General features: G+C 55.3%; 4 protein-coding genes across 4 annotated transcripts; 1 reads left to right on the forward strand and 3 right to left on the reverse strand.

Annotated features, from left to right (window-relative positions):
• Positions 1-2902: 2902 nt before the first annotated feature.
• SLS55_002016 (uncharacterized protein) lies at positions 2903-5043 on the reverse strand (the record flags this gene model as incomplete). The annotated part of the gene is made up of 6 exons (XM_066773503.1): positions 2903-3805; positions 3955-4031; positions 4094-4199; positions 4264-4355; positions 4429-4467; positions 4617-5043. The coding sequence occupies 6 exons, from the start codon at positions 5041-5043 to the stop codon at positions 2903-2905; spliced, it is 1644 nt and encodes a 547-aa protein (XP_066636070.1).
• A 780-nt stretch (positions 5044-5823) lies between these two features.
• On the reverse strand, positions 5824-9793 carry SLS55_002017 (uncharacterized protein; the record flags this gene model as incomplete). Its single annotated transcript, XM_066773504.1, has 4 exons — positions 5824-6575; positions 6831-6883; positions 6941-9652; positions 9714-9793. 4 exons carry the CDS (start codon positions 9791-9793, stop codon positions 5824-5826), a joined length of 3597 nt encoding a protein of 1198 aa, XP_066636071.1.
• Positions 9794-17484: 7691 nt separating this feature from the next.
• SLS55_002018 (uncharacterized protein) lies at positions 17485-19086 on the forward strand (the record flags this gene model as incomplete). Its single annotated transcript, XM_066773505.1, has 3 exons — positions 17485-18009; positions 18062-18855; positions 18930-19086. 3 exons carry the CDS (start codon positions 17485-17487, stop codon positions 19084-19086), a joined length of 1476 nt encoding a protein of 491 aa, XP_066636072.1.
• A 386-nt stretch (positions 19087-19472) lies between these two features.
• On the reverse strand, positions 19473-20414 carry SLS55_002019 (uncharacterized protein; the record flags this gene model as incomplete). The annotated part of the gene is made up of 2 exons (XM_066773506.1): positions 19473-20302; positions 20354-20414. 2 exons carry the CDS (start codon positions 20412-20414, stop codon positions 19473-19475), a joined length of 891 nt encoding a protein of 296 aa, XP_066636073.1.
• Positions 20415-22646: the final 2232 nt, after the last annotated feature.

Consider the following 22646-nt stretch of genomic DNA (forward strand, 5'->3'; position numbering starts at 1 on the left):
AGCTATCCATGTCTCCGAACATTATCTCGATGGCGTCGTAATTTTGCGTAACGTTATTGCACGCTTGGAAAAAGAGGTTCGCGATACCGAAGAGAACATTGGCGGGGGCAAAGGCCTATTTCGAGTTAGCAGACGTAGACAATGTGGCTCGGGCCTTACGGACATCCGAGGCAGCACTACCAAGAATATCGATCGTGATTTTTGTGCCTCCCATCACCCCTGTCATGAAATTGAAAAAACTCTGATGGTTGGATCGGAATTCGTGAAAAGAGCCAGCGGAATCGTCCAGAATCTTGTCTTTCGGGTTGTGATCATCCAATAAGAATTTTCTCACGTCGTCCAAATTCCCGCCCTTCTTGACGTACGCACGAAGGGCTAATGTCCATAGACCTTCTTTGTCCCCATCGATTATAAACGAGTCGGTGAGATGCGGGCGTGATGCTTCGTCCCTTGTCGTTGGTCTCGTCCTCGTAGAGGCATTCGACTTCCTCGACGACCTAACTGCATCTCTTTCTTTCTCTGAATGTTCGAGAGGAAACGTAGCACTGGTGGGCGGCTGTGACGGGATTTCGAAAGATCCTGGGGCGGAATTGTAGGATCCTGGGGCTGAAATGGAGACAGTGTCCAAATTTTCGGGCATAGATGCTGTGAATCGGGCGTGAAGAGCCGATGTGGGAGCCTGAGTGGTTCTTGAGGGGCAGACTGGGCGGAAAGATGCCGACGTCTTTGGGGCTGGCTCGACAGAATCCGACTCGACAGGAGACGCTGCATCTGACTGGCGACGCAGTTGAGGATCGGAATGCGTTGATTTGGATAGAGGGGTAGAATTTTGACGTTGGAAAGGATAATCTTGGCGTTGCGCTGAAGCGGGAATTGGCGGATCAGGAGAAGGCTGACCATGTGGCTGGGGCGAACGCTTGAACTTAGATCGGAAGCTTCGGAATCGCATCTTAAGTCTTTCCATTGTTTTCGAATCGTGTTGCTCTCGTGGACGAGTGAGAGACGAAGGGAACAGACGTGTTATATGTCTAAAGCCTCCATTCATGTCAATCCCTCAATGACTCTGCCCCAAGTCCGATAGAAGTATTCGTTGCTTTTTCTTGTTCCTATGGAAAGTGTGCCGAACAGCGTGATGGAGACCTTGATGTGCTAAGAAGTGGATTTTTCGCTTGTCTCAACGGAAAACTGGCGACCTTCAATCTCAATCCCGAAGATTCACGAGAAATCGGGTATGGATTGGCTTCCGGCTGATGCTGAAATATCAGCTTTGGAGGCCGAAAGTGACGTGGCGGAGACGATCGTCGGAGACTTCCGCGTACGGCTCGCTCGGTGTTTCCAAAATTGACAGTAGAGCGGGTCAACGCAGAGATCACAAGCCAAAGGCGTGACCAAAAGTAAACAAAATATCGGGTCTCCGGCTTCCGGGTGAGAAAAGGGGTTTCGGCCGGCATGGATCCAATATATGTTCGCACTAAAGGCTCGGGCCGCCCCACAGGCGCCGCTCTCGTTGGAGTATACTCTGGATCTGTGGAGTATCTGTATATCTAGATCTCGATTAGATGTGCATGAGATAAGTGAGACCATCTTCTATACGGAGGTAGCTCCGTGTTTCGATCGCACATGACAAATACTTTTACCCTATCTCCGGAGGATGATCTTCTGGGCGTCTACCCAACAACGCCTGAGGCCGGCGTTAGCTTTGTCCTTCCCCAGAAGTCGTGGTAAGTCCGGGAAACGTGGAATTGTTCCGAGTGGATATTGAAATTGCGGAGCAGGCTTACTCACATACAGGACCTACTGGCGTCATCCATGATCTACGTCCTACGAGCCGTGATTGAACCCTCACTATGATAAGGTCAAGGCCGAAGCAGATGCTTGGATTCAAGAATGGGCCATCTCCGAATCAAAACCACGTAGCGCTGACATCGTCTATTATCTGCCCAAGATTCTGTACCGGTGAACATGTAAGTAAACAGATAGTAATCCACCGCTCCTCAGCCATCGTCGATCAATATGTGAGGCATCCCCGCCCAACACTCATCCTATCGGAGTCTACTCTTCCGGACATACCTCTCCATCCACGCCCTCATCCCCACCCACCCCGCCGTCCCCTTCCTCCTGATCGACTCCACGACCACATCATCCAGCATCTTCCTCGCAATCTGCGCCGGAACGAGGGTAGTTGCACATAAGAAAACAAACTCATGCCCAGGTGCCGGTCAGATGCCAAGCCAACCTACCATAGACAAAGGCTTTTTTTTTTTTTTTTTTTTGAATGTACACAGATGGTGGGGTAAGAAAAGCGTCAGCAAAACTCATTGGGCCGCGAAGTCACCACCAAAAAGGACCGACGTAAATGGGTGCTTGAAGTAAAACAACTCACATTATTGCCAAGAAAATCTTACGTTCTGTGAGCCCAACGGACCGCTCTCGTCGCACGATACCCTGTTGATCAATCTCTCCAAACGGTGATGCGAAGCGAGCATGCATGACGCCACCGTCAGTCATCACACCATGTGACTGGCCAAATATGGGAATGGCTTGCAGCTTCGCGTACCTTGCAGCGAGTTCCCCAAAAAGCACCCAGCCAATAATAAAACAGTATCAACTGTGCCGCCCCCCTGCACGTTTTTGATTTGCGTATCGTGGCTGGAATTTAACTTTGCGGGACGGGCGGTACGGCCCTGGCCGAGGACCACGACTAGTCGGTCGGTTCGAGATAAAACCCACCACTGTCGTCTCTCACACTCTCCGCAAATCCAAGAAACAGAAAGAGCCCGCCGCCACCATCGGAGCTTTCCACGTTCGCCAGCCGTCCGTCTCCACGACTGCCGCGGAAATCACAAACGGCTGAGCACTTGGCGGCGGCGGCGGCGGCATAGCAGTACCCATCTACACAAAATTACGTGATATTGAGGTCTTCTCTATGTTGGTAGATGTCCCACAGCGCGTCCAGCGGCGCACGATACGTATCCACGCCCCACGGAAACTGTCTCATCACGTTGTGCACCTGCGCCACCTCCGTCAAGCCCAGCACTTCGACGGCGGCGGCGAACTGGCGCAGGAACCACGTCGCGATCTCGACCGCGCCGGGCGCGTCGCCGTTCAGCTGCGACGCCGTCGACCAGCCGATGAAAAGCACCCACAGCAGACTCTCCGCCGACGCCACCGCCGTCCACGTGCCGACAACGTCATCCTCCTCCTCTTCCTCATCGTCGTCGGGCACCACCGCCCCTCCTCCCCCGAGGAGGACGCGTCTGAGCGTTTCGGCGAAGACGCCGTACATGGGCGCCTCCTTGCGGGTGAAGGGCATGGAGCCGAATACGCACATCTGGCACGCCTGCAGCAGGGCGTAGTACACGACGTCCATCGGCCCCGCCGGCTTCTTCCCCGCCGCCGCCCTCTTCTCCTTCTCCCGCGCCAGCTCGACCAAAATCCGATGCTCCAGATCGTCCAGCACGCCCGTGAACGTCGGCACGGGCGACTCCCACTCGCCCACGCACACGTGCAGCCCGAAGAAGATGGGGCCTAGCGGCGAGCCGGGGCTGACTAGACGCGGCGGCAGCAGCGCGACGGTGCGCCGGTGCGCGCGCTCCGTCGCCGCGAGGATGTCTGGGTGCAGAGGACGGACGGGCGTGCGCGGCAGCCGCGGCGCCAGCTCCAGGCACGCGCACGGGTAAAACTCGCACCACGTCAGCGCCCGCTGCCCCATGGCGCAGAATGTGGAGAAGCCGCCGCGCGCCGCGACGAGCTGCAGCATCGCCTCCATGTGTTGCCGCGCGTTGGCGAAGTTGCCGAGCCAGGTCTGGTGGGTGCGTGGACCGGCGTACGTCAGCGTTGACGGGAGGAGGGCGGGGAGGAGGAAGGGGGGAAGGAAGAAAGCGAGGAAGGAAGGAAGGGGGGAAGGGAGAAAGGAAGGCTTGGGTTGGGTTGGGGTGATGTTGTTTTACGCACTTCGGCGACGCCCAGGCCGGCTATCATGGCCACGTACGACTCGGGGATGTCTGTGCCGGTCTTGCCGATGGGCATCTCTGTCTCCCCCCGGAACTTGTCAGTCGTGGGGAACATATGGCATGGTCGGTCGTGCACATACCTTCTCTTGTCACCCGCAACACGACGGCCCAGTACTTGCTGGTCTCGTAGTTCATCTCTCTACCCAGGTTCTTCATCACCTGCCAGATGAACAGCATTATGAGGTACTGCTCGAAAACATCAGCTCTCTTTCTCCCGACCTTTCCGGGTCCGGGTTTCGGGCGTACGGACGGCGATCTTTTGGTCCTGGCAGAAACTGAACTGGACTTGACTCCACTCCATCTTCTCTCTCTTGTACGCATTCTTGTCGTAGACGAGGGAATCTGCGCGCGCCCTAAATCAGCCAAATACAAACCCTCTTCACCATTCTCGCAAAGAGAATCGTCGGGCACGCACCGTGTGTAAAAGGCGTGGGGCCCGGGTAATGTTCGAAATCTGGAACCAAACAAAAAAGCAAGTCAGACGCACGTCCTGGTGTTACTATCTCTTCCCCTCTTTTCCGGGCAAACAATGGAAAACCGCTCCACCATCCTCAGACGGCTAAGCGGCGGCGGGGTCATGCATATATGTGAGTATATACGTACAATGTCGAATCGCGGCGTGCACCTCGGGCGTGCTCTGCACGGGCAGCGTGTCGAACGGGTCGTTGTACTGCTCGCCCATCTCGGGCGCCAGCGTCGTCAGCACGACCGTGAGCTTCTTCTTGCTGTTGTCGTTTGCCGCCCCCACCACCCGCATCAGCTGCCTCCGATAATCCCGATCCCGATCCCGATCTGACGCCTGCCGCTTCTCCTTGCTGTGCACCAGCATCACGTGGCTCTTCAGCTCGCTCGCAGACCGGTCGTACAGCAGCCCCGGCTGCCGCCGGTTGCGCGGCCCGCGCACCTCGACGAAGAGCAGCCGCCCTGGCGGTGCCGACGACGAGGATGAGGACGAGGACGGTGCATGGTTTGGCTGCGGCTGCGGCGGCAACGGTGGCGGCGGCGTTTCTATGTCCGGGTCGGTGTGCATGTTGTGCTGTTGTTGTTGCTGCTGCTGCCGCTTGCCATGTTTGTTGTTGTGGTTGTGTGGCTTGGGCTGCATCAGGGGGGGACAAGAAGGGCGGGGGTCTAAACTAAGGTGGGGAGGAGGATGAGCGCCACCACGCGAAGCTTGAGTCGATGTATGGCTGGGAAAAGAGCTGGCCAGGTGTGGGGTGGGGGGGAGCTGCGATGATGAGCGGCGCGCGGGGCCACCGACGAGATAAATGTTTCAGGACCGCGCGGACTCACGTGGCTAGTCGATAATAGGCGACACTTCTATTTTTAACACTGTGGCTGCCTACCCGCCGTAGGCACGGTGGAAAAGACCATATTCCCGATGTTGGCCCAGGGCAGGGCTGCGTGTTGGATGTGTAATTCGTCAATTCATGGTGCCCGTTGGGCTTTTTTGTCGTCAACTGCGGGAGATCGCTGGAGCCTGAGAGATCGGCCTTCTTTAAATGGCAGTTCCTGCTCTCGACCAATCATCATCGCCCACTCCAAGCCCCAGATGTGGTTGCTGATTCGGGACATGGCACCACAAGCGGGTTGAGCCGGCTGCAACGCTTTTCTGACTGGTCTTCGCCGTTCGTTTGCATGAAATTCAAAGCTCATGTTCTCGTGTAATCTATCAAGGTATCGTGCATCATAAAAGATGAGACAAGCATTTGACTGCCCCAAGCTTACATCCCAAGCCCCATGCTTCCACCAAGGGCCAGACATGTGTGCGCCCGCAACAACGAATGAATTGATTGGATCCAACACAGGGCACCTACGCCGGGGAATCGTCTTCCGCAGCAGAAGGAGTGTCGGGTCGAGGTGTGGACGTGGCGGGAGACGCGGGCACGGATGCCGCCGCAGCCGCAGATGCCGCCATGGCTTCCATGCGCTCCCTTATCATCTTGGTCAGCGCTGCAAACTGGATCGGCTTCGTCATATATTCGTTCGCGCCCGCGCTCATGGCCTCGAACCGCGCGCTGGCACTGCCGAGCCCGGTCGTGACGATGATCTGCACTCCGGACTTCGAGCTGGGGGCGGGGGCCGGCACGGCCGGAGCATCGTCCGCTGCGTTGGAATCGTCTTCCGTTTGCTCCGAACTGGCAGACCGTCCTTCGAACGCCGTGGGGTTCATCTCTCCCGTGATGCCTGCCGCCCTGCCTTCTTCATCGCCACCGTTCGGCGACTTCAACTCCGTCAGTCGGTCCACTCCAGTCTTCCCCTCTCTTCTCTTGTCCGTCCTTTTCTTCTCCCATGCTCGGATTTCGCGTGTGGCTGTCACGCCGTCCATTACCGGCATGCTCAAGTCCATGAGAATTGCCGCCCAGCGCAGCGGGTCCGCCTTGAACATGTTGAGAGCCTCGAGGCCGTCCTTCGCTGAGCTGAAGTCGGGAAATCCATTCTTCTTCAAAAAGGCCGATGCCAGACGGACGTTGATGGCATTGTCGTCGACAATCAGGATCTCCGTCCCCCGCTGCTGCCGTTGGGACGATACCGAGCGTGACCGGGGAGACTCGTGCGGGGACACTTCGGTATGTCGTCGTGGCAGCGGTGATTTCAACGTCGGTGTGTGACGCAAGGAACGTCGTTGCTCGGATCCTGAATCAGGCGTGGACTTTTGCGGGAAGGGCGGCCGCTTAAGCGGCGTTGAAGGAGGCGGTGGTGGTTCGTGTGAAGCTGTGGGTGATGCGGGCTGACTTTCACCCGCCCCGTTACTCGGGCTCGGATGGTATGGCAGGGTGCGGGTCTCGCCAGGGGGGCCGGACTGCCCGGGTGTCGAACTCTGTCGGTTGATGTAGAGCTCAAGGAGTTTGGCCAACTTGAAAGGACCACAGCTGAGGTTCATGCAACGTCAATAGGAAGCAAGGGAGTCGCAGCGACTGGAGACTTACGGCTGAGTAATGACTTCGATCCAACCTCCAACGATTCTTGCGTCGGTTCGTAGCGTTGCGGCTTCGGTTGCGTCCACGGCAACGACTACAGTCATTCCTTTGAATGGCCGTGGTCTGGACATGTATTCCATGTTTGGTCCCGGGTAGATGACAAGCTGATCAGCCTCTGGGTCCACATCTGCAACAGTCTCAACCCTGAACCACTCGCGGACTATTCCAGCAATCGACTTGACGAAGCTGTGCTCGCCCTGAGCCACGGCATCCTGGCCTCCGGCAGGCTTGGGAAGAAGCTCGCCCGGAATGCAGATGCTTCTGCCCCGCAAGCGTTCCGCAATGGTTGAGATGGCGTTCTCGCCACTGGCGGCCCGCTTGGCCAAGGTGGCGGTGACTCGAATCTCAGTGCCCACATCCTGTGTACTCTGGACGTTGATCTTGCCGCCCAGGCTGTCGACGAGCCGGCGTACAATACTAAGGCCAAGCCCGGTCCCCGGGGCGAAGGGGTTCTCTTGTGAGAAGGGTTTGAATAGGCCGTTCTGCAAAAACTGGGACGACATGCCAGCGCCCGAATCCTTCACCGTCAGAGACACCTTGGTCTCGAAGTCGTTGAGATCGGTAGCAGAGAGCGAGACGCGGATGAAGCCCACGCTGGTGTACTTGAGCGCATTACCGAAGAGGTTCATAAGAATGCGCCGCCAGACACCGGGTTGCATGGCAAAGAGCCACGACCGGTGGTCAGGCATGTTGAGAATGATGCGTACGGTCCGGCGGGCACGGTCTCCCATGGGCGGTGATGGCATTTCCTGGTTGTTTGGATGCAAGAACGGCTCGTCGGCTTCCTCGCCTTGGGTGGATGATACAGTGAATGAGTGCCCGGAGAAGACAGCTTCAACCGTCTCCTCGGTCAGTTGGCGGATGTCAACAGTGGGTGTCGACAGCGATGGGCGGAGCGTGGGGCGGCGATCCTTCGGGGGCCTGTCCGACCGGGCCGCCCGTTCGTTGATCTTCGAATACTCCAGCACGTTTCGGACGGTGTCGAGAAGAGTGCGTCCGCAGACGCCGATGGATGCAACAACGCTGGTTTGGAACGAGTCCAGCGGCATACTCTGGAGGTATTCAACGCCGCCCAAGATGCCATGGAGCGGCGAGCGGAGCTCATGGGACATGGACTCGACGAAGGTCGTCTTTGCCCTGTCGATGGACAAGGCATCGAGTCTGCTCAACTCCGCCATGATGCTATTGCCAAAGGTGCGGAGATAGAGCAGATCACTCCCGTAGGACAACTGGCGCCTCGGATCGGTAGTCCAGCAGAGGCAGCCAGCAAACCAGCGTTCGCGCTGGAAGTCCCAGAGAGGAACGATGGCGGCGCTCCGGGAATCCTGAGCAATGTCCATGATGGCGTTCACGGCGGAAAACTTTGTTTTGCGGCTGCCTCTCCGCTTGCGCTTGCGGCGACTGCTGACGTCGTCACCAGAGGAGCTTTCGGAATCGGGCGACGGAGGTAAGTGGAAGACCTTGCCCTGCGGGTTTTGATTCAGGAGGCGCTTCAGATCAGACTCGGCCAGGGCGAGGTAGTCCTTCTTCGGGAAGGTGCCCGCGCGGCTCGAGATCTCCGTGTCAGCGAAGCCGAGGATCTTGCACAGCGAGGGGCTATCGCTGTCGACCGAGTCGTCTTCGCTGGACGGGTCGTCCGTGTCGGCCGATGCAGACGACGGCGTACTTTCGCCCGAGCCTCCGGGGTTGGCCAGAGATGCGTCGAAGATGATGACGCCCGACAGGCCGCTCGAGTCTCGCATGATGTTGGCGGCGCGCGAAAACATGCGCTTGGCGCCGGACGGGAGAATGATGTCCTGCAGGGTGAACAGGTCGTCCTCGCTCTGGGGAGTCTGCATGTCGGCAGCTGGGCTTGCGCTCTGGACGGGATTCACGGGACTCCCGTTGGCAACGGGGCGCTCCAGCACCGGCTGGTCCGAGGGCTGGGGCAGCGGCGAGGCGGTCATGGGAACATGGGGGCTGTGCGGCTCGTCCAGCTCGGCGCGGCCCTGCAGATCCGAGGCGCCGGTGACGAAGGAGGTGAGGCCGCGGACCATGCGTTCGCCGCGCTGGTTGTCGTCCAGGGCGCGCGACACGTTGAGGTAAGACATGGCGGCGGCGGCGACATCGTGCAGAGCGCAGAGCTGGTGCGGGGCGAGCCCGTCGCGCGGCGTGTCGTCAAAGACGGCCAGAGAGCCGACGACGGAGCCCGTGTGGGCGACCAGCGGCACGGCGGCGTAGAAGCGCAGTTGCGGGCCATCGTCATGCTGCACGAAGGAGCGGGCGTGGAAGCGTTGATCGTTGCGCAGATCGTTGATGACGACAGCGGACAAGGGGCCGGCGTCGACGACGAGCTCACACACGCCGCAGCCGCGCGGGAAGGCGGCGGTGCCCAGCCACAGCGCGTCGCCGGCATCGGTGTTGGCGTCGCCGGGAGCGGTGCTGGTGTTGCAGCACACAGGCAGCGTGGGCGTGGCCTCGGTGAGCACGATCTGCGAGTGCGTGTCGATCAACGAGATGGTTGCGCGCTGCACGCCCAGGCGCAGGGTGGCGAGCTGGGCGATGGCGGTGAGCACGGCATCGCTCGAGGCACGCGGGTGGTGGCCGGGCGGCGGCAGGCAGGCGGGGTCGGAGGAGAGGGCGGCGCTCAGGTCGGGGATGGCGATGGAGAGCGGGTGGAAGCTGCAGACTGCGGTCAGTCGCGAAGCGTTTGCGCGTTGGCGCGGCTCGGAGCCCGACCTACGAGCAGACATCGCGGTCCCGGGCCCGCTCGGCGTGGCTGGTGGCCGGCGCCGGGCGCACGTGGCGGGGCGGCGTCACCATCATGCGGGTTTGGGCCGGGCGGTGGGCAACATGGAGTTGTTTGATCGGAATGGCATCATGGGAATAGGCGCGTTGGTGATATATGAAGCCGCGACGCGCCTGCCGCATGCGCTAATCACTAGCTCCCGGTGTGGCAACCGGTTTTTTGCCACATCTGCCATCACCCATCGCGATCATCATCATCGATCTGCCATCTCCGCATCTGCCCCGGCCCGGAGAACTTGGAATAATATCATGCGAAAGTCACGAATGAACATCCAAGCAAGTCGACATCCAAGTCGTAAGGCGTCCCTTGTCCCTCCCGTCAGCCGTTCATCAAATGGGGAGGATTCGATAGCCTCATAATCTACCCATCCCCAGCGCAAGACCGTCTCGACGCCTATTCGAAAGTTCGTGGCTGGACTGCCATCGCATTTGGGTCGAGGAAGAGTTGACCAAACACTTTCAGCCTAACACTTTCATCGGCAGCGCTGTTGCAAAGACGGCAGCTGCGATTCTTCAACGTTAGTTGTGTTTGGGGTCCGTAACTTGGGGCACTTGGCGGAAAAACTTGTTGACGCTTTCAGCGCAGAGGCCACCTCTCTCCGGAAGAACCATCACCGTCTCACTCTCGACAGAAATCCGTCATTTGCTTTGTCGTCCACGATGAAAGCGGCTATTCCGTCCATGGCTCCTAGATGGACTCATTCCAGAGCATCCTGTAGGGACTCTGGGACACAGTGCACTTCCGTTGGAGCTTGCCATGCTTGACGTAATCTTCTTTCATTGGTATCTGACGATTCTCGAACGCCATGTATCCGACCGTCTGCCAGCGGTACTCATTCTCAATATGCAATCATCTGTAAGCGAGTGTCTCAAATCGTCTTCCTCACAAAGCCACTTCTGATTCCAGACACGGAACCATCATGACGCGTGTTCGGTGGACGCCCTTCCCCTTCCCTTCCATGTATCGACTTGATCGGAAGCTATGCCGCATTAGTTTCCACCGCACCGTGTTGATGTGTTCGCTGGAACAGGACTGTGCTTACGTCCAATGGGAGTTGCCGAGTGGCACTCACCGCAACCCTCGATATGGTTCAGCACTTCCCTTTCAAACTACTATCCGAAGACCGGCATTTCTATGAGAGTTCGATACCAGTCCCGGTATAACTAGTTGAACATGACACCGAGGGCATCCACCGCTTGCTGCTCCGATAACCCTTGCTTCCGCAAGATGAGAATTGCGTTGTGTTCACATCCTTCAGCCTACCCCCACAGATCAGCACTAGCCTAAAGATTCTCGTTTTCCTGATTTGTCTTCCATGATTGTAGTCCAACCGCCATCAGTTACTTGCACGAGTGGAACTGTCAGGAAGAAAGCGAAGTCGAGATAACACTTACCAGATCTTTAGAGTAAGAAAGAATCTCATTGACCCTATCAAACACCAGTAGATACTCAGCGTTCGAAGAATTTCAATCATCATACATCCAAGTAGCATCAGTTGAGACCCTCCGTAGATCCTTAATGGATCTGTCCTCGAACACATAAGGCGGAAGCTCCATGTCGTAGCACCACCTGAAACGTTAAACAACATCTGTAAAGGTAATGAAATAACCTACTCGACCCAGTCTTGTGCCGCAAAAAACACCGATCGAGCCTCGTCTTTACTTCATAAACTCGTCCAGGTCGAGAGTGGCCGAGACTGACGCCGTTCTGACATGGCTGATCAGGCTGTCCAGATAGATCTTTGTCGACTTTTTGTATCTTTCCTGCAGCTCCTGTGAGGCTTTCTACGGCTTCAGTGTACCATACGGTGCTCCCAGTCTTGTCTTTCGAGCATCTGCCAGTCAGACCGGCCATTGCGCATGTATCTTTTTCAGCTACGAGCTTTCACCTACTCTGGACAAGACCTTCACGAAACTTCCGGCATCCAAACGCGTGAACATAAATGCAGGAAATGGAGTCAGATATACTATCACCGCTTCAGTCTCTCGACTTAAATCCCCTCCATTTTGATTAGCTTGAATATGGCTCCTTTCTTTGATGAAATATGTTCAGAAAACGGGTGAGCACGCTTGACGGCTCAAACCAACCCTTTCATTGCATTTGGCAGCTATCAAAGGGTTTTAAAGCCTTTCCGAAGTCTATGTAAACGATATTTAAGCCGGAACACGGAGTATCCACAGACCTGTGACTGAAAAGTTGATTCATTTATTCCTACCCAAATACATAGAAGACCTCAAATGAGCTTACGTGGTTGAGCACGTGCTCGTAACGACAGTCGTTCTGACTACGTTACATTGTAGCTACCTAGAGTCAGCCGTACCTTGAACCGTGAATCGATCGATGTAGAACTCAACATCCTCTACCCCGGAACGCGTCAAACGACTTGAACGCGTTCCTGTGGAGGAGTTCCATCGATTGGGACATTCTGTGCTCGCATCGCCGCCTCAAACGTCCTACCAATCCAATTGAACAAGAACTCAGCAGGTGTGAAAAGCGTGTTTTTCGACGCTTTACTTTTTCCCCAGACCATCCCAACAACCTGTCCACATTTATCCATCACCCATGAACCGCTATCCCCAGGCTGAGAGAACAGTCCGTTTGCTCCCGTAGCAATGATGGTGTACTCAAGGGTTGGCGTGTCGTCAGATCTGCTTCTTTTTCCAGCCGATATTGTAGCATTGATTTTGCCAATTGTGTAGTCGGTTGTTCGGCCTCTTTTCGAAACTCGGGAGCTCTCCAGCGTCCTCCACGGCTTGGGATGGGTAAAATGTTCCAACGGTTGTAGTGGACGGAGAATGTTTCTGTCGAAAACGCTCCGAATTCCGGTTTGTACTTCGGGGAAGAGTTTAATGAGAGCCCAGTCTTCTTTGATGTAGATAACGTTATCGACCCTGCCATTTCTTGGTTCAATCCTGTGATGAGTCGAGAATATTGATGCCCAAACGACCCCAATGAAGCGGTCGAAACTACGATGGTGGCGGGAGACAACATCCAATGCTTGCTGCAAGCTCGTAGCATCTGCAAGTTGCCATTGTTGGTGAATTGGGTCCATCGGTTGGTTTGCCAAGGCCAACGACTCCACCTCTTCGGATCGTAGCCTGCGTCGTAGTCCTCGCCTATCGGATCCTGATGGATGCTCTACCATCGCTCCCAAATTGAGTTTCCTACAGACTTGCCGAAGACTCAGAAGCCGTTGCAGCACCCCCTTCCTCCTAGTCCTCATGGCCCTCATGGCCTTCGCGGTCTCCATGGTCGGCATGGTCGTCATGTGTTCCTCATCCATATCCCAGAGGATATAGTTAACGAACGCACCGACCAGATCCCTGTCGGGCTCACCATGGGCGAATAGACTTTCCATCCTTTCAAGGTCTTCATGAAATGGTCTCAATCGGCGTAGCAGGACTGAGCCCACAATTTGTTCAATGTTGCCATTTGCAGGAGCTTCCCCGAGCAGGTGGAAGAATTGGCCAACGATCTGCTGAAGGTAAGCGGTTTGAGCGTCTCGATCAGTCCCAGTGATTTCTCTGAGAAATATTAACAGTGTGAATCGCAGCCGCTTAGGACACATTACCTTACCGGAAGCGAGGTTGGAGCCGCAGGGGGAGCTCTGCGAGACGTCGTATACTTTCTCTGCTAAACTCAGACACCAGTTCCTCCTCCCCTAGTCTCTCCAGATGCTCTCGGACCTTGTCGTCGATTCCTAGCCGGCTTGCATAGTCGTTATTGGCCGGCCACTCAATTGATTCTCCTTTGGACATTACGTGGTGGCAAGATACCGCGTAGACAGCCTTCTTATCGGGATCGCCTTTGATAGTAACGAAACCGCCGATGCTGCCAGTGGAACGCCTTACCGCAATTCCGCAAGAGCTGCCGCAAGCCAGAGGTTGCTGCCGTTCCTTGAACCCGAAATGTGATTCTTCATCAAAACCGCCCTCGGCAAACTCGATATGGAGAGGGTGTCTCATCACTGACTCCACTTTGCTTCTGAGAGTTTGTTGCTCTGTATCATCCGGTACAGGGGAAAGGCCAATCAGCACTGTCGTTCGAATCTTCTTTTCGTCTGCGAGGCGTCCAACGCATTCAACGCTTTGCCACTTTATCTCGTTCCTCCGCAGACAAGCCAGTATTCTACCAAAGTCGTCCTTGAAAGCTTTGACCTCCACCGAATGCTCCGAGGCGGGGAAGCTCCTCTCGGGCTGAAGGGATTCTTTGTTGATGTAGAACTCGTTGTATTGGTTGCTGTCATCCACAGTGGATTCTTTTGTGATGATTTCGATGTCGGACTCACTATCCTTTTCGCTAGTCAGCCGACTTAATTAGAATATGGAACTTGACTTCTTGGAGAATGACAAGGCACTAGAGATGGTATAATTACCGGCGTCTTCGTCCCAGAAGGCTCTGGCGTCTTCGTTCCAGAAGGTTCTGGCGGCCCGGTTCCAGAAGGCTCTGGCGGCTCGATTCCAGGACGCTCTGGCGGCTCGGTTTCAGGAGGCTCCGGGACAGACGGTGTTAAGTCAGACATATCAGCAGGTTACGGACAGTCGCGTTGCCGCAAGCCGCTGAAGCAAATGGAGGCAAGAGGTACACAATTGCAAGTAGACAAAAGGCGAAGACACCTTGGAGACGTGATTCTGTGAAGGCTTCGGTTTGGAGAAAATGATATATGCTTCATCCCACTAGCTGTTTCGGCCTAGCGACGAAGGGTGGCCACGTCAGCGATGATGAAGGCCGAGTCGTCGTTGCATACCTCTAGGCCTCAACTTACATGATCGACGCCGACGGTCCTATCACTGCAGGTATCCTGGCAGCGGAAGCAAAGATCTCATTAACGGCTCGGGCCGCTAGTAGTGAGACGTAATCCTCATTACACATATGGCCAATCATAGCCTGTGCTTGACTTCAGGTTTGCGCTCTCAATTCCAGCTCTACCCCTCTTCATCAATTGTCTAGACTTTGCTCTAAGCATGGTGCATGAAGAATAAGCGCCAAGGCTGGAGCACTGTCTCATTTGGGAAAATAAGCGGCATTGCGGGGTTGACGAACGCCTTCAGCTGAAGCCACGCCATAGTTGCATGAAGTGTACGTTGCGTTGACTGGACGCCTCCTCGCTTGATGTTTTCGACCGGTGAAGAATTACATGTACGGAGATGTAGTTGACAATGTTATTGAATTTTCTACGCATGATTCCTGGCAAGCCATGTTTATGTACGAAAATTCCACTGCAGAAGCGAATCAGGACATACAATCGCGATACTAAAGTTCCCGGCCCTATAAACGCTAAGCATGATGACGCGAGATACCCTTCGTTCGTCGTTTATCGGACGCCACTATTTAGAGACTGGCACTTCTCCCTACTAAGAATGAGCCTGATTACTTAGAACAATAATCGTCCTATAACGTCATTTATCTTCAGTCCTATTATACTTGAGATTATACCTGATTCATTCCCGAAAGATTTGCAAGATCAGAACCTTTCCTGTTGAAATTGGAGCTATGGAGAGCCGTCCGCTTTCCTCATACGACCTTTTTCGGTGGCTAAAGCTATGGTTCTATGCCTCACAAAAGGCGCGGTAGAAGTAATTTGCACAACTGTAATTTTCCTTGACATCCCTTTCAGCGGCCGCATCAAAGGGTTATTCGGATATCGTGGAACTACTTGTTGGCAAAGGAGCTAAAGTACAGGGTCCTTCCGGCCATATACACCCATATTGCAAACCTCTCCCTGCTGCACTTCGATTCAGAGAAGGGGGAAGCTGCCCGGATTCTCCTCGACAACGGTGCGGACGCAAATGCTGCAATAATTTGCTTCCCACCCTGGACCCATGAGCGTAGCTATGGAGCAATGAAAGAGCTGTTGCATAACTACATCGACAAAGAGATGAGGATGATACTGCAAAAGGGTACGGGAGCTTCCGACAAATTTGGAAGAATGCTTCAGGATGAGTTGGAGGAGGTGGAGAAGGAAAAGGAGGCGCATCCATGATTGATTGTTTTCCAGTCGGTGTTTTACTGAACCTGGAGTAGAGAGTTAGCTTAGGACTGTACTTCCACAATGGTACTAAGTATTTATATCAAGTGCATATTCCTTTTCATCGTCAGCGTGTCGCAACTCATTCCCACCCCCCGCCGGCAACTCCGGTACCTTCTTCGGACTTTCCTGTGCTCCTTGCCTAGCCGCCGCGTGAGCTGGCACCTCATACGGCGGCGCTTTCTGGTACGCATATCCACCTCCAGCACCCACATTAACCCTTTCTCATCCGTACCCGCAGCAGCTTCCGCACAAGGAACCACGCGGCCCCAGCAATCAGCGCCATGCCAGCAGCGCCGCCAACAACGCCATCCACGATAGCACCGCTATGGTTGGACGACGTCTCCTTCGACCGCCTGTCACCCCTCCCACTACCGCCGCCACCCCTTTCGCCACCACCATTCCCATTCGTCGCCGCAAACAGCGCCTCAAACTTCCCATTCGTCTACACCACATCCCCGTCATTCATGTCGCTTATACCAACTCTTCACCCTGTCCGGGCTCTCGTACCCCGCCGCGTCCGCATCGAAGCCATCGCTCCAACGCAGCCGCGTCATGTCGAAAACAACGATGCCCTGGCTCCACGGGTCTTCTAACCAAAATGCATAGAAGATGCATACTGAGAACTGGTAGCGACGCTATCATTTGTCCTTGGGTCCCTTTATCATCTCCGCATCCCCGATTCTTTGTTGAAGCTTGGGCTATGTAAGCTTACTGCGGAGTTGCACTACCACGTGATCGTCGGGTAGGTACCGAGGGTGCCTTAGGCGCTTCTTCCAACGTCCATACTCCGTACTCCTGCTCGCACCGCTCGCAAGGCTGTCTTGATCGCTCTCTTCAATATCCTATGTCCAGTGCGATGCTGGTTTGCGGACGAATCTCGAGTGCCCTGTTTCAAACAACCCCTCCAACAAAGTCAAAAGTACCCGCATATTCTTCAGTCAGCACCGCCGGCCTAACAGCAGATTCTTCTTGGTTCTCCGACTTAAACTTCCTGTCTGAGAGCATTAGGATTCTTCATGGGTTCAAAAGTACTTGGGAATGAGGGTATTCGATCGACACGTTTCTACAACTGACGGTTAATAAATGGGGTGACTTGCACATTTGACTGTCCGTCCGTGGTGATTTCAATAAAAACTTTTTTGCCTGACGTTGAAGTTGCTTGGACCGCGACTGACTGGTATTTCCGCAGGCCACGGCATACATTCGTCCGTTGAGCGGCTATTCGGACTTAGGGTGCAACGCCGGAGTTTCAATGACGTCCAGAAACGCTTTTCATGATGCGGGGAAAGGTAAGCTCTATCGGCGAGAATCAGGGAAGTTGGAAGCCAAGCATGAAACGCTTATTGCTTATGAGCAGGGTTCATGCTTACGGTGCTTATCAGTGCTCTCCACAGTTGCCAAATTCTCCGCAGTGATTCGGCGTATCCAAGGTGGCGCATGTATGAGCTGCAGCGGGTTGGTCCAGATCCGTTAGCCGGTTGCGGGTCATCGGCTTATTGCATTACCCGCGTTCCCAAGACCGAGACATGCAGTGCCGATCACTTACTCTTTCATCCAGAAATATAACAGACGCGAGTTCACATGTCGCAATGATATAATCTGCACATACCTTGGACTACTCGACGTATACACGTCGTTGCTTTATTCTCGATGCTTTCCAACAGCTCCTTAGACATGCCTTGGGCGCTTGTGCTCGTGGGTGGTCTTGGAATCCTTCTCGGGTTATCCAGGATCATCTATAACCTCTTCCTCCACCCGCTCCGAGCGTATCCAGGCCCATGGTACGCCAAAGCGACCATATTCTGGTCGCAGTACCACGTATACAAGGGCACAATCACCTTCCTGGTGCACGAGCTGCACCAAAAGTACGGCCCGGTGGTGCGCATCGCCCCGGACGAGCTAGTCTACACCAACGCCGAGGCATGGAGAGACATCTACGGCCACCGCAACGGGGTACCGGAGAACCCGAAGCACACGAGCCGCGATAACGACCCGGACACGACGTATCCGAACATCATCGCGGCCGACAGAGAGCAGCACTCCAAGCTGCGCAGGCTACTGTCCCACGCCTTTTCCGAGAAAGCCATGAAGGACCAGGAGCCCATCATCAGGCACTACATCGACCTCTTGGTCGAGCGGCTGCGCGAAGTAGCAAAAGAAGCTGACCCCAAGGGCACCGACATGGTGAAGTGGTACAACGTGAGCCAGCACCGCCCCCGTCCCACCGCCCCTCACTGACCCAGCGTCCCAGTTCACGACATTCGACATGATCGGCCACCTCGCCTTCGCCGAGTCGTTCGGCTGCCTACAGAACTCGCAGTACCACCCATGGGTCGAATTCATCTTCTCCGTAATCCAGTTCAGCTCGATGATGAGCGCGATGAAGCGGGTCAGCCCGAGCCTGGCCGCGCTGGTCCAAAACATCATCCCGGCGCGCGTGCGCGCCGAGCGCCTCAACCTCTACCGCATGACCGACGAACTCGTCCAGCGTCGCACCACGACCAACCCGGCGTACACGGACTTCATGACGCACCTGCTGGGCGCGGAGCGCAGCGGCAAGCTGGCCATGGGCGACGTCCAGGCGCAGGCGCCGATCCTGGTCATCGCCGGCAGCGAGACGACGGCGACGCTGCTCGCGGGCGGGACCTTCCACCTGCTGACCAACCCCCGCGTGTACGAGCGGCTGACGCGCGAGATCCGCGGGCGCTACAAGTCGCAGGCGGAGATCGACCTCGCCAGCACCAACGACCTGGAGTACCTGCTCGCCTTCTTCGACGAGGCCCTGCGCATGTACCCGCCCGCCGCCAACAACCTGGGCCGCGTGACGCCGCCCGGGGGTGCCACCGTGGCCGGCGCGTGGGTTCCGGGCGGCACGTCTGTCGGCATCCATCAGTACGCCCAGTTCCGCAGCGCCGACAACTTCGTCGAGCCCGAGACGTTTGCGCCCGAGCGGTTTTTGGAGGGCGGCGACGCCAAGTGGGAGGCCGATCGGCGGGATGCGCTGCAGCCGTTTTCGTTTGGACCGCGAAATTGCATTGGCCGCAAGTGAGTGGATTTTTCTTCCTTGGTTACCCCTTCGGTATTGGCGTGTGTGATGGAGGTTGCTAACGTCTCGACAGTCTTGCGTACGTGGAGATGCGGTTGATTCTGGCGTCGGTACTGTGGAACTTCGACATGGAGCTTGTTTCGGGGCAGGAGAACTGGCTTGATCAGAAGATCTACTTCGTGTGGAAGAAGCACCCTTTGATGGTTAAGCTTACCCCGGTGAAGAGGTGAGATGCTGTGGCTGTCCACGGCTGCTTGTGGAAGACAACGACAACAAACAAATCCAGGCCTTGGGAGAACTAGAGGCAAACATCACAATGAGCGGATCTGCTTCATGTTCATAAAAGTCCAGTATTGTGAAATGTAGGCTACTTCAAGCTGGCTGCTTGGTCGTCGTAGGTATCAATTTGGCCTGCCAAAAGAGAAAGAAAACATCATTGTCCGCCAATGATTCTTAACGCTCTACCCCTCCCTCCCTCCACAAGCCCCCCGTATCCTGTTCTCTAGCCAACCAGAGCAATCTGAATCCGTATGGAGGGAGAGCAAGGTGTATGTCGGGAACTCATCTAGCCCCGTGAACAGCCGCTTATCCGATAATAGAAGAACCAGACCCTTCTCTATCGTGAAAAGACCCTCATACTATCCTGGCCTTTATCATCCACGACAATGTTTAGAAATGGTTCACGCGGAAACCACATATCCAGATTTCCATTGTGGTTGGTTCCAGAGGCCGTCACCAGCAATTTGAAGATGAGTTGAGAGTTTCTCCGTGACTTCTCTTTAGCTGCATAATGCACGAGAGCATTGAGTGCTGCCATAACGTATCCGCAATGGCCACCGTCATTGCCCTGGAGGTACCCGATCGAGTCGATGATGCAGAAAATGGTCCCAGCACGCACATTCTTGACGACCTTAACGAACAGATCGCAAAGGTCCTTAGCTGTACCGGCGCTGAGTATTGCCAGATCCTCTTCGGTGAAGTTCCCCAGTATTCCTTGCACGTCGGCGTCTTTGGCGACTAGCTGGACGATGAAAGACTTGAACATAGTCTGGAGGGCATCATCCCCATCGGGTTGTTGCTCATGCAGACCGCAAAAGAACGTCAGCGAGTGTGTCCACACGAGATGCCCAGAAATCTTGGTGGCCAGCTCTGCTAACGTGGAGGCCAATGCAACAGGGGTTGCAGGCGTGGGCTCGCATACGATAACGATGGTGCTCGAGCCGGCGCTTCGAAGCCAGGATTTGAACACACCATGGCTCAGTGTCGAGTCCATGGTACTTTTGAACGTTTGAGCCAACTGCTGACCGTCTCTGTAAGCCTGGGTTCGTTTTGCATTGAATATTCCCATCGAGCCCGCAGCGTCAAATACTCGTGTATTTGCGATGTTAGGCTGGAAATTAATCGGGGGCCGGATGTTCCGGAAATCTTCCTCCCTCTTCTTCTTATCTGCATCTGGTCAGAACTTTGTTCATACTTGAAACCCTTCGACATACATACCCTCGAAACGCGTGACCAAACGATCAATGCTCTCAACGAAATCAATGGATTCCGCCGACATCCTGTCCAAATTGTAATTTCCGTATGGTTCGCCTTGATGTGCAAGCAGGTTCTGCTTTCTCCTCAGAAAATTATCTTGTCGGTACTCTTGGCCTGCGTTTGCGGTAGCCCGGAAAATTGAAGATCGTGGATGTTGTTTTTGTGCTGGAAATAGCCTCGAAGAAGGTTGTTTATATTCACTATTGGCATCAATATTTTCCACGCTCTGGCATCCGCCCTCTTTTGCCGTTTCCTTGTGAACTGTCCTTTTGGTATGCATAGACATTGATGTGTTGTTGCTCTGAGTCTAGGGTGGCAGGAACAATGATGCTTACGCTTAATTTGTGTAACAAAGCATGTTCTGGCAGCAGAAAGAAGGACAAGTCATTGTGCAAGACGATGCTGTTAAGCAACCCACTGACTCGACAGCCAACGTGCTTGACAGCTGGGTGTTCTTCAAAGAAGCTGGCATGTATGAGATCTAAGCGGCTGAGTCATGCAGCCATGGCCATAACCTGTGAATGTGATCCAAAGATGACGTGTTCTGATTGAAGATACTATGAATTTCGCATGCCTCATATGCCACCAGCGGACATGCGCACGTTACAGTATACCATTGAAAAATTTAGTACATAGTTATTGTCAACTACCAGTTCCTATTTTTTACTGTTGCTTGTGTGATAAATGCGCTAGTGGAAGATTTTATTGTGGACCCAATGCAGATGTCTGGCATTATTTCGTGAGAATAAGTGACCCTGTTACCCTTTTGGAAGTCTGCACGCTATCTCAAGTTCTATTGTCCTCAAACATACGATTCTGCGTTTCACAGTAGTAAAGCCCTCCGAGGACCTTGAATAACCTTTCGAGAAGCTCGTCCTTTGTAGGAATACATGGTGTATCACAATCGCTAACCGACCTTCCATGCTTTTGCGTTCCTCAAATGACATCATTGTTATTTCTGTCATATTTTGCCTCACGCTCTCGAAAGGCCAGGTCCAGTATTGATGTCCGTCGCCACGGAAGATTCGAAAACAATGTTGTCAACCAATTACTTCCGCAGACAGACCCCCGAACACTTCCCCCCTCCCAACATCCCGCACACTACGAATTCGCCCTCTCCAACACGCCCACGAGATCCCTCACGGGGTCATCATTGTCGACAATCCCCAACACCGTTTCCGGCTTCTTATACCCCAACAATTCGAGCATCTTCTCACTCATACCCGACAACTTACTCCTTGGGATGGCCAAGAACTGATTCTCCTCGGTCCGCAGGGTGCCCCTGACAAAGAACAGTCCGTGCATCTTGCGCACCTCGCCGGGGACGGAGTTGGAGCCGCCGCCGTGGTAGCAAGCCGCCAGGAAGACAAGGGCAGAGCCGGGTTCCATTTCTGCAACAACACAGCGACAGCAATCCGCATAAGCCAGGTGCATTCCCACCACCAAAAAAAAAAAAAAGCCGAACAAAAACTGGGAAGACCAAGAACCCAAGACTCACCAGCAAAGCACACCTCCTTGATCCGCGGCACGCGGCGATCATCCCACCGATGCGATCCGGGCACAAACATAGTCGCGCCATTCTCCCTCGTCGTCCTGCTTCCCGCGATAAGACAGCCGAACTGGCTCACCTTCCCCAGCTCAAACGCCTCCCCGCCGCCATGCCTGACGCCATGCACGTTATCATCGCGGTGCAGCCTCTGCCTCGGCGCGCCGAAGCCGATATGCAGCGTCACGCTGATGCTCAGCAGCGGCTCCACGCAGTACTCCTCGACGACGTCCTCGCGAATAACACTAAACCTTTCCCTCAGCAGGGCGTCGCGCAGCCCCTGCAGCACGGGCGACGCCTCGCAGAGGCGGGCGACGGTGGGGGACTTGCCGACCAGCCCGGGCACGGCGAGGGTTTCCTTGGGGATGATGTGCAGCGCGGAGCCCTCGGTGGAGCGGGTGTGGGCGGCGTGCGCGGCGACGTCGGCGTCGATGGTGGCGAGGTCGGCGGCGGAGGCGAGGTCGGTGAGGATGACGCCGCCGTCGCGGTCGAGGATGTGGAGGATGTCCGGGAGCGGGGCAGAGGCGGGGAGGGAGGCGATGGCGGAGGGGGGCGTGTGGGAGGCGGGGATTGGTTGGGGTGGGGGTGGGGGAGCGGCTCCGGCGGCCATGGCGCTGGGTGTTTGCTTCCTTTTCCTCGGGTTGCGTTTGATAGAGAGGGATGGAGGGAGGGAGGTGATGATGGAGTCTCGGGTGGGGTTGGATGAAC

This window comes from Diplodia seriata (genome assembly GCF_021436955.1).
Source record: "Diplodia seriata strain FDS-637 chromosome Unknown scaffold_2, whole genome shotgun sequence".
Classification (NCBI taxonomy): domain Eukaryota; kingdom Fungi; phylum Ascomycota; class Dothideomycetes; order Botryosphaeriales; family Botryosphaeriaceae; genus Diplodia; species Diplodia seriata.